A 12,051-nucleotide genomic window follows, 5' to 3' on the forward strand; every position below is an offset into this window, starting at 1 on the left:
ATAAGTAACACCCAAAAGAACTGCTGCAAAACAATACGGTAAGTGGTGAATGGGACATCACACACGGCACAGTTATAAAGCAGGCGAATCAAAAATGGACTGAGCATAAGATGAAACACTGAAAACATAGCTTAGTGAGAATATATGAATGGACTCCACAGTACCTGAAAATACAGAGTCTACAAGTCCTAAACTGAAGATTGCAGGCAGTGTAAAGCTATCATCTTAAAATGGAAAAAGTCAATAAAAGTTACATTTCAAAAGATCCAAATGATGCCTTAATATGCCATGAGAGCAAGAGAAGACTCTAATGTGTGAAGTGGAAGCAGCATCATTTATTAAGTCTACTGCATGAGTTATAAGTATAGAAGAGATTTCTGTATATGCTGACAAAAGGCTAAGGAAACAGCTTAAAAGAGAATAAATGTTTATTAAACTACGCAAAATAATGTTCTAGTGCATGCAGATTAAGAGACAATATTCACAAGAAAGACCTTGGATTGTGAAAAGGAAGGATCAAATAATGCATCTTGCTAGTGTGTGAATTAAGGGAGGATACTCTCTTATAATAAAGGGCAGAGAACGAATGAAAGCCAGGAAGAATATGAAAGTTGTAAAAGACTGTTCAGGTGATTTTGGAGTATACTGTACTAAAATGAAAGACTGGCCAATAGAGTAGGCAGTCCTAACTCTGAGGCTAAGGATCTGCGCTGGTATCCAGAAGGTTGCTGGTTTGAATCCCTGTCACTGCCAAAAGAGATCCTACTCTGCTGGGCCCTTGAGCAAGACCCTTAACCTGTAATTGCTCCAGGGGCATTGTACAATGGCTGACCCTGCACTCTAACCCCAAGGGGTATGCGAAAACTAACAAATTCCTAATACAAGAAATTGTATAAGGCGAAATTAAGAAAAAAAAAACAAAAAACTTTCAAAAAATCAAAAACATAACCATTAAGGTAGGATAAATTATGTTACCCAAGAGGATATAAAAATAGGAGTATGTCACATCATTTCAAATGCAAAATAGAGCTAAACTTTAGAAGGGTGAAGAAGAAGATTTCATTCACTACCAAATGCATATCCCTTCCCACATTACCGGGAGTCCATGGGTGTGTTGGCTTCTGTTGCTCTGCCTCCTGCTCTTTTGTCTGAGACGACACCTGCAGATTGCAGAAGGTTCTTCTTTTCTAGCTGGCTATACAGCTCAGACATTTCCCGCTCCAGGACTTGGGTGATCTGCTTCTGGGTAATGTACCTACTTTGTGCTGCTAGAAGCTGATGGCTGGTAAAGAAAAGAAAAATATGTATTAATGAAATAAAGATAAATAAAAACATCTGCAAAACGTCTGTTGTGTCAAGCAAAGGTGGGGCAATTTTACTTTAATAGTCATTACACAATAACCTCATCGTTTTAAATTGTTTTTTCCCACTACAATCCAGAACAGAAGAGAACAAAATTCTTAGTTTATTTCCAATACCTTTTTACATTTCAAAGGCTACTAGACCCAAAAGTTACATTTCTTGACAATCTAGGCTACTGCTCATTGCGTACATATACTACACAGGCAGTAAGATTGTAGTTAACACATGGTTGCTCTGGGAGCTATATGTTAACAAATTTTTTGTTTATAGAGTATTTATTAGGACAAAATTTTAAGTAAGCACTTACAGCCAGATGGTGTGATGAAAGCTGATAAGCAAGGAAATATGTAATCCACTTTTGATGTAATTTAAGTAGAGGTTTCAATAGGGTTTTGGCTTGTGATCAAGTTTCTTCTTTTATTGAAACATCATACTTATTGTACAACAGAACATAATAATAATAAAAATAATACCATGGGAGTAAGGACAAAGGAACACGACAGGAGATAAAAATTCCAGAATAAGTGTAACCCAAACCCTTCAATATCACTCAAGGTGCCTTTTCCAATTACACACAATCAATGGAAACTAAAGCAAGGCCACCCATCAGCCAGGTACAGCTATTGAAGATAGGAGACAGTTTGTACTATTCAAGCCTATCACCAGGTTTTATCAACCAACCATGTTTCACTGTAGGATACCACAGAACTCACAGATACATTTAAAAATCTATGATATGTGCAGAAGGAAAATCTTTTAAAGAGAAAATAGGACAAGTAGTGCACTCATTGCCAGGAAATAGTGCTTAGCCATGTACTGGATGGGACTAAAGTTTAGCTAGGGATTATACACTTGATAAAGCGGACATGAAAATCAATAGTAATTTTTAAGAACACGGGTCATTGCAGAAGAGACAAAATAAAATTTGGTTCTCAGGGATACAGACTCCACCCAACTGAAAAACCTGCAGTACCTTAGAGAGTATTTTGTTTAAAAAGATATTCACAACCAGTAAGATGTTTAATGATCTTTTAAAGAGAGCAAAAATATGTAATATGTCCAGGTGGTCTACAGATAAGACAAGAAAGAAAAAGAAGGAAGCCCTATCTAAAACCCTTTTGAATTTTGAAAGGTGAAGGAATTGGAGTGCTAGTACTACATAAAATGACTGCAGATGAACTAGATTATGCAGTATGACTCATGATAATGAATTAAGGGCTCAAATCCCAAGTGCTTAAAACTTAACACACACGAGGCCAACTCAGATGGTTGAACACTTTCAAAGCAATGCATATAAAATAAGGACATGAAAAGGAGAGGGTGTTTTTGGGCAGATAGTGATAAAATGATCCAATGATACTTCAAATTATAGTACATTGTTTTAGTATCACTTTTATGGGAAACAACACACAGATTCAAATTAGATTTGGTAATATCAACACAACATATGCTCAGTGAATATATAAATGTAAATCATGAGTATTCCTGGGCCAGAAAACACAGTAAGTCGTGCTCCGGCTTTATGAGCACAGCATAAATTGCATAAATTCGAGATTTTTATTGGTTAGGGCTGGTAGTTAACTTACAAAAAGGCTCCATTGAGGTCCATCACACGCTGCTAAATCATACTCACCTGAAAACTGCTTGCAGGCCAGTCCATAAAGAAAGCACAAAATCACCTATTGCAGCACAACTCCCCTGCCCTACAAATCCCTTCCTGCCTCTGGGATTGTGTGAACTCAATAAGTAATAAAACTGAAAGAAACTACACACACTGAAATCTCATGATCCTTAAGGCAGACAGGAGATATTTTGGCACCTGAGCACATGAATATATAGACTCAGCAACCAGAGCCACCCACTCTCTTTAAACTAACACATTTACCGCAAAAGGAATACTTTAATAAGTAGAACATAAATAATTCACTCTTATCATACATTTTAACAATACACTGGTAAATAAGGTATCTGCTGTATTAGTTATTCAAAGTTACATTATGCCAGGTACCCGGTGGGAGCAAAATGACAGATGCACCACCAAAGCTAACATGGGCATGTAATGTCTCGCCAGTGATGCCAGTATTTAGCATTAAGGTGTCATTTTACTCCTGCTAATCTTACCTTTTTAATCACCGAGTTTGCCTCTTCCACCTTTAGCCTGCTGCACTAAAATATGTAAAAACCAGAAACTTGCAGCTACAATATAGGGGGCAGATGTTTGTGGACACCTGACCATCACACCTATGCGAGCTTTCAGGACTCCAGATTCCATAACATGGGCATTAATATGAAGTTGGCTTCCTAGAATAGCCTTCACTCTTCTTTCCACAATATTGTGGCGTGTGTTTGTGGAAATTTCTGCTCATTTAGCCAAAACAGCATTTCTGAGACTTGGCTCTTAATCGGCATTCCAATTCATCCCAAAGGTGTTCTGAGTCAACTTGCATTAGCTGCTAACTGAGAAATTGATTCTTTGCGTCCTGTGTTATTTTTTCTGGGCAAAAATGAAGGAAACATTTCTAACCACCACCAAACCAAGAACCCAAGCAGCTGTTTAAGCTCCAGTCCTCAGGAACCCCATTGACTGACTACATGCTGAAATCCTGTAACTTCATGGACTACAAATAAAATTCTGGCCAATTTCAAAATTATCAGCTCATTCTTGCTTTTACCTCACGGTTTAGTAAACTATCCTTTTAAATTCTTAAATCAAAAAATGTGCTTTTGACAAAACTCAACCATTTCAAATTTTCCTCTGACGATATCTTTTTAATTCATCGGTTTCTAGAATCTGCTCCCTTAATTGTATCCAAACGCTGACAGCAATTAGAGGTGAGCATTTTTTTCAGTAGCAGATTTACTTGTTTACTTATTGGTAAGAAATATTTCTTAAGGAGAAGACAAGTGTAAAGGACAAAAAACTGGTCCTCAATAGCATTCAATAACAACTTTTTGCACTCGTGTCTGCACTGCTCATTACTAACCATCAGCATCTGGAAGCAATTAAGGGAACAAATGGTAGAGAAGTGGGTTTATTAAAAAGCAAAAAAAAAACAAAGCAAAACATGCATTTGAAACTAAAGCAAAGAATACACATATTTAGATATTTCTTACAAACAACTATAAGTCAACTGAACAAAGACTAATTAAAGGCAAGAATGATACAGATTGTGAAACTGGTTGGAATAAAAATCTCTGGAAGTGTGATCCCTGAGGATTAGAGTTGACAACCATTGGTTGTCAATTTTAACTGTCCTCTTGATCAGACTTCATTTTTCAGAATCAGCCTTTAGTGTGTTGCCCCACCCTCACATTTATGCTCACTTTTTTTAGATGATTGGTAGCTATGTTTGTTTATGTATTTGACATTTCAGCCCAAAGCTCAGTGCTAAGGACAGATGTATGCTCAAGCATGAAATTTATATATATATATATATTTTTTTTTTTCAGTTTTGCAGAGTTCATTCACCAAAAACCCATAACGGGAGTTAACTTTTTTGGGGAGAGCCAGTGTTGACGGTGAGCATCTCTCTCATGATACTTCACTAAGGACTACAGAGTACTACCTGGCCTGGCTCTTGAAGTCCTCTAGGTATTTCTTCTGCTCCATTAAAAGATGTTCTTTCTTTGTGAATTGTGTCTCAAGTTCCACAATACGCCTCTGTGCTGCTTCCAGCCTTTGGCTCTGCTGTATAGCATTGTACCTCAACTTTTCATTTTCCTTTTCATAGGCTATTTTTAGCATTTCTTCTTCCTGTTAAAAAATGAAAAAGAAAGAAGACTTCAGTCATTCACTTTTTCAAGACAGATATTACAGGGCACATAATGCAATGAAGGAAAGTCTTTGTCAGGCAGCTACGGTTTTGCAAAAAATCTGACCATCACTAAGCCCCCATTAGTCTTAACAATTTACTGAGTTTTAAATGTATTAAGCTGCTTCATTCTTACAACAGGTAAGCTCAAAGAATTCATCAGGAGAGGTGAATGACAAAAAGCACAGGGGAAACTGGTTAACTGTCACAGACAACTTTACTAGGAGGATGGAACAAAAAGATTTCAACCAATACTAACTAACTTTCATAAATACACACATATACATACATACTGTACACATATACACACTGATCTAGTTTTATTTATGTACATAACCAATTCGGTACATATTTATACTTTCTCACTCACACATTACAGAACAAAGGATTTCATTCAGTTTCACTAACATGTGTTATGTTGTGTATTTAAAGTTTACTTTCCTAATTTTTTTTTTTCACCCACACCTTTGCAGAGTGAATTCAAAACAATGATAATACATAAAGATTCAGAAACTTATTCATCTCCATTGGAGTTTTTCATGTTTAAATTGTTTTACAACACTCAATCACCGTAGATTGAATTGGGCTTTTGCGACACTTCAGAAAAAGCCTCTAAAATGTCAATGTAAAAACAAATTTATACAAATAAGTGTATTCCATTTAGATCAAACAGAACATAATTGTCTACCTGTTCAACCTCTTCTAGTCACTATTAATTGTGTATTTAGATCATGGGCAGTGCCACTTAGGACTTGGCAATTAAAGATCATCAAATTTCAGTCAAGTAAAATATTACTTCAGATTTCTGCTTTTGAGGGTTGATCTCCAATATACACTCCTATAATTATCCAGGCATGTATTACTTGTGCATTAGATACCATTGTTGCACTTATGAATTTAACTATTTGCCTTACCTTTAATTGGTCAGTCACCTGGATCAGGCATACATACAGAATGCTCACACAATATAAGTACGATTTATTGCTTGTACGGATTATCAGCTACTTGCATTTATATACCTGTTTTTACCTTTTATAAGCCATTTAGATTAAAGAGCTCTACTGAAATGTACAGGTAAACTACTTGTCTTCAGGTTAAGATACAATAAGACAAGAAAAAAATAAAATAAAAAGCGGCCTGACCTGATGAAATTTTTCAGTGCAGCCTAATACAATTTGATCTAACCAGATGTGGTTCGTAATTGAAGAATGATTTAAAATGTTTTCACACAAACCTAAAATGCACTGCAATGGAAACCACCTGACAATTTCACCTCCTCAAAACACACACCATGTCAATACCAATCACTCAAAAATTTACATGCGGTTATTTGATCACAAGGTGCCTAACCTTGCTGTTATCAGGAGATGACTGCCTCAGCTCCTCCATGTATAGTTCATTCACTTCACCCAGGAGAAGCAGCTGCTTGTTGAGGAATTCCATCTGCTGCTGAACCGTCTCGCTGTTGGTCAGCTGGACAATACATAACATTTGTGACATTCACAGTTAAAATTTCAAGGCTGTGGACACTTTAGACAACTGTAAAGATGCTGACAGGGCAGATGCAAAAAGGACACAATCCAAGGTCAAGGACAGCAACTGTGGAACTTATTTATCTTGTTAAATTACAGTATGACCACAGCTTCTGCATTTAACAAAAGGGAAATGCAGAAACTAACTAGATAGGAATAATATGACAATATTGGCATTTGACTTTTAAGTAAGCCATAGCAGAAAAAAAAAAATGTGGCACTTGAAAGCAAAGTTTAAAAATGAGTATACAGTATTAAAGAACACCATCTAAAAGTTGTTTTATAGTCTAGAATAAAATGTCTAAGTGACCTTTCAAAAATACTACATTAAATGCACTGACTTCTGCCTCTGTGAGTCTTGCCACATAACGGGTCACTCATAGATTGACTGGATGGATGAATTCCTCTAAAGCAACAACTAAAGACTTCTCTCTCTGAAATTCTTTCCCTCTCATACTCTCTAATTCACCAGCAAACCTTTGCCACCTTACCACTTAACTTCAGTTTCAATAAACTACACACTGGGGTTACTTGCAGCACGATCACTGGCCTTTAAATCCCAGGGCCATGTGGTCAGCACTGGCCTTGGGTAGTCTGCAGTACAACCGATCCCGAATACCCTTTCTTGCAGATAGGTCTTAAATTTGTTCTCAGTAAAACACTCCCTTTCTTCTGTGAGGCCTGCCCATTGTCATCTAGTCTACTCGGCAAAAAAAAATCACAAATCCTCCCACTCTGCTATGACCTAGTTCATGGTGCAATGAATACAGACCCTCTTTTCCAAAGTAAACTTTACAGGTGCATGGCTTACCACACCTTTGGTAGAAACTGCCTCACCAAAATGACTCGTAGAAAAGTGCTACCACTTTCAGTAAGGATTTGTTACTCTTTAATGTCCCACCTACCAACAAGATCCTCTTGTTGCCAGGCAATCACTAACCAAATGTGAACCAAATATGTTATGAGAAATATTAGGGGTACAAAAATTTTGGGAAGATGGTTATGTTGCCTTACACACCCCAATAGATTAAACAAAAAAACATTAAACTGCACAAAGTTCAGCAAGGCTGGGTTTAAACTTTGATTAGATTCAATTGGTGCAAAACTTTTCTATTCAGATTCCTTGTTTATATATAAACATTAGTTTTAAATTAGTAGTCACAATCACAAAAACTGACATAAGGTATAAATGCAAGAGTCTGTAGAGATCTGACCTTTTGCCGCAGCTGGTTGAGGAGATGGCCAGTGTTACAGATTTTGTTATTAGCCTTCTGGAGCTCAACCCTTAGGTCACCAGCTGCCTTCTTGTACTCCATTAGCTTACTCTATTACAAAATCCAAAACAGAAACAGTGTTATTTAAAAAACACACACTTTTTTCTTATAAATGTACTGTAATATACTCACAAAATTTCTTTTAATAGCTGCAGTACTCCAGGATGAATGGGAACATTTCTAATTTACAAAAGCTAGTGGATACTTTCCAAACGACATTTCTGGATGGTATTTGTGAACAAAAGGGCTGCCACATATAACTTCTTCAGTTTTCTTGGAGAGGCTTAGCTGAGGCTATGCCATGAATACTTATTCTTTCATGCTTGAAGCTAGGCTGGACCATTGCAATATACTTGATAGCTAACATGTAGATAACATGTAATACCATACATAACTACTAAAAAAAGGTAACAAGAACCATTTAACATGCAATACAGTGGCATCCCATGGCTAAAATGTTGGCTTACAAAACACCAAGTATTAGGTTGTTCTGTGATCACATGTTATGGGACAGATGTGAAATACAAAAAATTCTCGGTGGCAAAATTCAAATGAAGACTCATTTAGTAGGATTATTTGGAAATAACATTATTACTCAAATTAGCTAAGTTATGACCAAATTCTAATGTCAGAATTGATTTAATTATAGGGAAAGATTTAAAAAAAACAACAGCAGGTCAACTAGAAATGGGATTTCTATAGTCAGTTTGTACTGGGACCTATGTGGTACATGGGGACACAAATGGAAACTTGTTAGGGGTAAATTTCACACAAACATAGGGAAGTTTGTCTTTACACAGAGAATAGACACATGGAAGAAGCTACCAAGTAGTGCGGTAGACAATAAGACTTTAGGAACTTTCAAAACTAGACTTGATGCTACTTTGGAGGACTTAAGTAGATAGCACAACACACTTTGTTGCCTTTTATTATCACAAATAAAATTGCAGCTAAGCATTGATTTTCATACAAACACAGCACACAATCGACAGCAACCTTGTGCTTCTCCCAAAACACTGATATGAAATTCAAATTAACACAATGGAGTGGTTGCTTTGAAAATTTCCTTAGTATATTAGTACAGTATTAAGTGCCATTTGCTCGGAATGGGACACTTAACAAGTTGCTTCAACTTCAACTGTTCAAACTGTAGAAATATTTATGTAAAAGTGTTATACTTATAAAGCACCTTTGTGTCAACTATGAAAAGAATGCTCCAATGAGAATTCTGTTGTTTTTAAAGATTTTAAACAGAAAAAAGGAAAATCAGAATGTGCAAGCAATCAATTTCACCATGTGTCAGAACACAGTCTTCCAAGACTATCATACTACTACTTCTTTCGGCTGCTCCCGTTAGGCGTTGCCACAGCAGATCATCATCTTCCATATCTTCCTGTCCTCTACATCTCGCTCTGTCACACCCACATGTCCTCTCTCACCACATCCATAAACCTCTCAGGCCTTCCTCTTTTCCTCTTGCCTGGCAGCTCACCAGCATCTCTCCTCTGCACATGTCCAAACCAACGCAATATTGCCTCTCTGGCTTTGTCTCTCAACTGTCCAACCTCCGCTGACCCTCTAATGTCCTCATTTCTAATCCTTTCCATCCTTGTCACACTCAATGCAAATCTTAGCATCTTTAACTCTGCCACCTCCAGCTCTGTCTCCTGTTTTCTGGTCAGTGCCACCATCTCCAACCCATATAGGCAGAGTGGTGGCTCTGAGGCTAGGGATCTGCACTGGCAATCGGAAGGTTGCCGGTTCGAATCCCATAAATGCCAAAAGGGACTCTGCTCTGTTGAACCCTTAAGCAAGGCCCTTAACCTGCAATTGCTGAGCACTTTTAGTAGTGAGAAAAGCACTATATGAATGCAAAGAATTAATTATTCAAAGAATTATAACAAAGCTGGTCTCACTACTGTCCTGCAGATCTTCCCTTTCACTCTTGCTGATAACCGTCTGTCACAAATTACTCCAGACACACTTCGCCAGCCACTCCACCGTACCTGCACTCTCTTCTTCCCTTCTCTTCCACAATCCCCGTTACTTTGTTCTGTTGATCCTAAGTATTTAAACTCCTCCACCTTCGCCAACTCTACTCTCTGCATCTTCACCATTCCACTGACCTCCCTCACAGTCACACACATGTATTCTGTCTTGGTGTTCCTACTAACCTTCATTCCTCTCCTCTCTAGAGCATGTCTTCACCTCTCCAGTGTCTCATCCACCTGCTCCCTACTCTCACTATAGATCACATTATCATCAGCAAACATCATAGTCCAAGGGAACTCCTGTCTAATTTCTGTCAACCTGTCCATCACTATTGCAAATAAAGGGCTCAGAGTCGATCCCCGATGTAATCCCACCTCAACGTTGAATGCATCCGTCACTTCTACTGCAGACCTCCAAAACCGTCATACTACAATGACATAATTGATTATAGTAGCCTCATTTTAATCCATATTGTACAGTGGCCTTTACTGAATGCTGTGTAGTAATCAGATTCCAGTGATTTGCATCTTACTTTCACATAATAAGTGAGCTTTGGTAACAGTAATCAATGCTGATCAATGGAAATATTTTTCTAATTTCACTCAGAGAAGCTTGTGGAACAAATAGGTGACATTTTGGAAGACCGACAAAACTCCTATTTTAAACAAAAATCACCCATTGTAAAATCTCAATTAATAAAGTAAATATCACTGTATTCTTTTATACTTTATATAAAATAAAAAAAATCCAAGTCCATTACCTGTAACTCCTGATTTGCTGTAGAATACTTATCACATCCCTGCTGGAGTTGGCGGATCTGAGTGTGCAGTTGAGACACCATGGTTTCATGTTCTTCACGGAGTTTTTTGTTTCGGGCCTGTTCCTCTGACAGACTGGCTTTTAAAGACTGAATGTCATCCTCTTGCAGTTTAAGCTGATCTTTCTGTGGAAATTCAAAAAGAAAATGAAAAGTCTGAAAGTGGTTTTGGTTAGTCCAAACATCTTAAACCCAATTTAGGATTTCAATTTTGAATGACAGTACTCAAGGATGTCACAGAAAACTAATGTTGGCAGGTTTTTGATCGTGATCAGATTTTAAGTCAGATCAACCTCTCCTATTTACTAAAATCTAATAAGGCTTCTATATCTGGTTTTGCACCCCTTTTGAATTTAGACTTTAGAAATCTTATGTTGGGTTAGGAAATATTAATTATTACTACTATTATTATATACCTGACTGATTAAAATATTTTTACAGAACAGTCTTTCTCATGGTCACCATTTGTTCCATTTCTGTTAACACAGTAAGTGATGATGAGTTAGAAGGTATGAATCAAAATTTAAAATTGCTCTTTCCCAAGGCAAAACAGGTTACAGAAATGAGTGGTGGTCTAAAGGGGTCAATAAAGTGTAAGACACTACTTTGGCACATCTGATCACTTTGCAGTAGTTATTTAGAAAGAAAAGAGGACAGCACAAGTAGTCATTATCTGAGAATACGGAGAGGGCAAAGAATCAAGGCTACACACCTAAATCGTTAGTAAAGCAACTTCTTCAGATAAGACTATTAGTTGGGATGTCAGGTCCCCACAGACCAAATTATCCCCAAAAATTCAATCAAGAATTGGCAAAAGCACGATCCCTTTTAAATATACAACTCTTTAACAGATCAAAAATCAAAGACAAAAATTATTCAACGACTAAATACACCAAATATCTCCTGACCCTCATGCAAGAATCTAGCAGAGAAGATGGTACCATAGCATTGTTCTGCTCTTCCAAAGCAGTAGCATTGATGATACGGCGGAGCAGACGTCTGTTTCGGACTGCATGCTGTTCCCGTTTGTAGCGCTCATATAATAATTGATTGTGCAGCAGCAGTAACTGGCTGCGCAGGGTCTGAATTTCATCTGATGGGGGAGAACCTAGGAAGAAATAAGAGCATGGTGTTAAAAAAACAGGACTGGTGTGGAAGTTACACCTTGCCTCAACAAACAAACAAAACAAAACAAAAAAAAAAAAAAAAAAAAAAAAAAAAAAAAAAACAATGGGTAGTATGGTAAAGACAAATGAAACCTA

At 37.2% G+C, this 12,051-nt stretch overlaps 1 protein-coding gene across 2 annotated transcripts in view; it reads right to left on the bottom strand.

The window, feature by feature from the left end:
* The window catches only part of LOC114656939 (hamartin-like), a 180,543-nt gene that overhangs the window by 149,083 nt on the left and 19,409 nt on the right, over positions 1 to 12,051 (bottom strand). For both annotated transcript variants that reach the window (XR_007935827.1, XM_028808576.2), the window contains exons 15-20: positions 11,731 to 11,897; positions 10,733 to 10,915; positions 7,921 to 8,031; positions 6,525 to 6,647; positions 4,929 to 5,116; positions 1,097 to 1,282 (exon numbers count right to left, since the gene is read on the bottom strand). Coding sequence is in view for 1 of the 2 variants with exons in the window: in XM_028808576.2 (XP_028664409.1) it covers positions 1,097 to 1,282; positions 4,929 to 5,116; positions 6,525 to 6,647; positions 7,921 to 8,031; positions 10,733 to 10,915; positions 11,731 to 11,897 (958 nt within the window). In the remaining variant the exon portion in view is untranslated. The remainder of the gene's footprint in view (positions 1 to 1,096; positions 1,283 to 4,928; positions 5,117 to 6,524; positions 6,648 to 7,920; positions 8,032 to 10,732; positions 10,916 to 11,730; positions 11,898 to 12,051) is intronic.

The sequence above is a fragment of the Erpetoichthys calabaricus genome, chromosome 9, assembly GCF_900747795.2.
Source record: "Erpetoichthys calabaricus chromosome 9, fErpCal1.3, whole genome shotgun sequence".
Taxonomy (NCBI): Eukaryota; Metazoa; Chordata; class Cladistia; order Polypteriformes; family Polypteridae; genus Erpetoichthys; species Erpetoichthys calabaricus.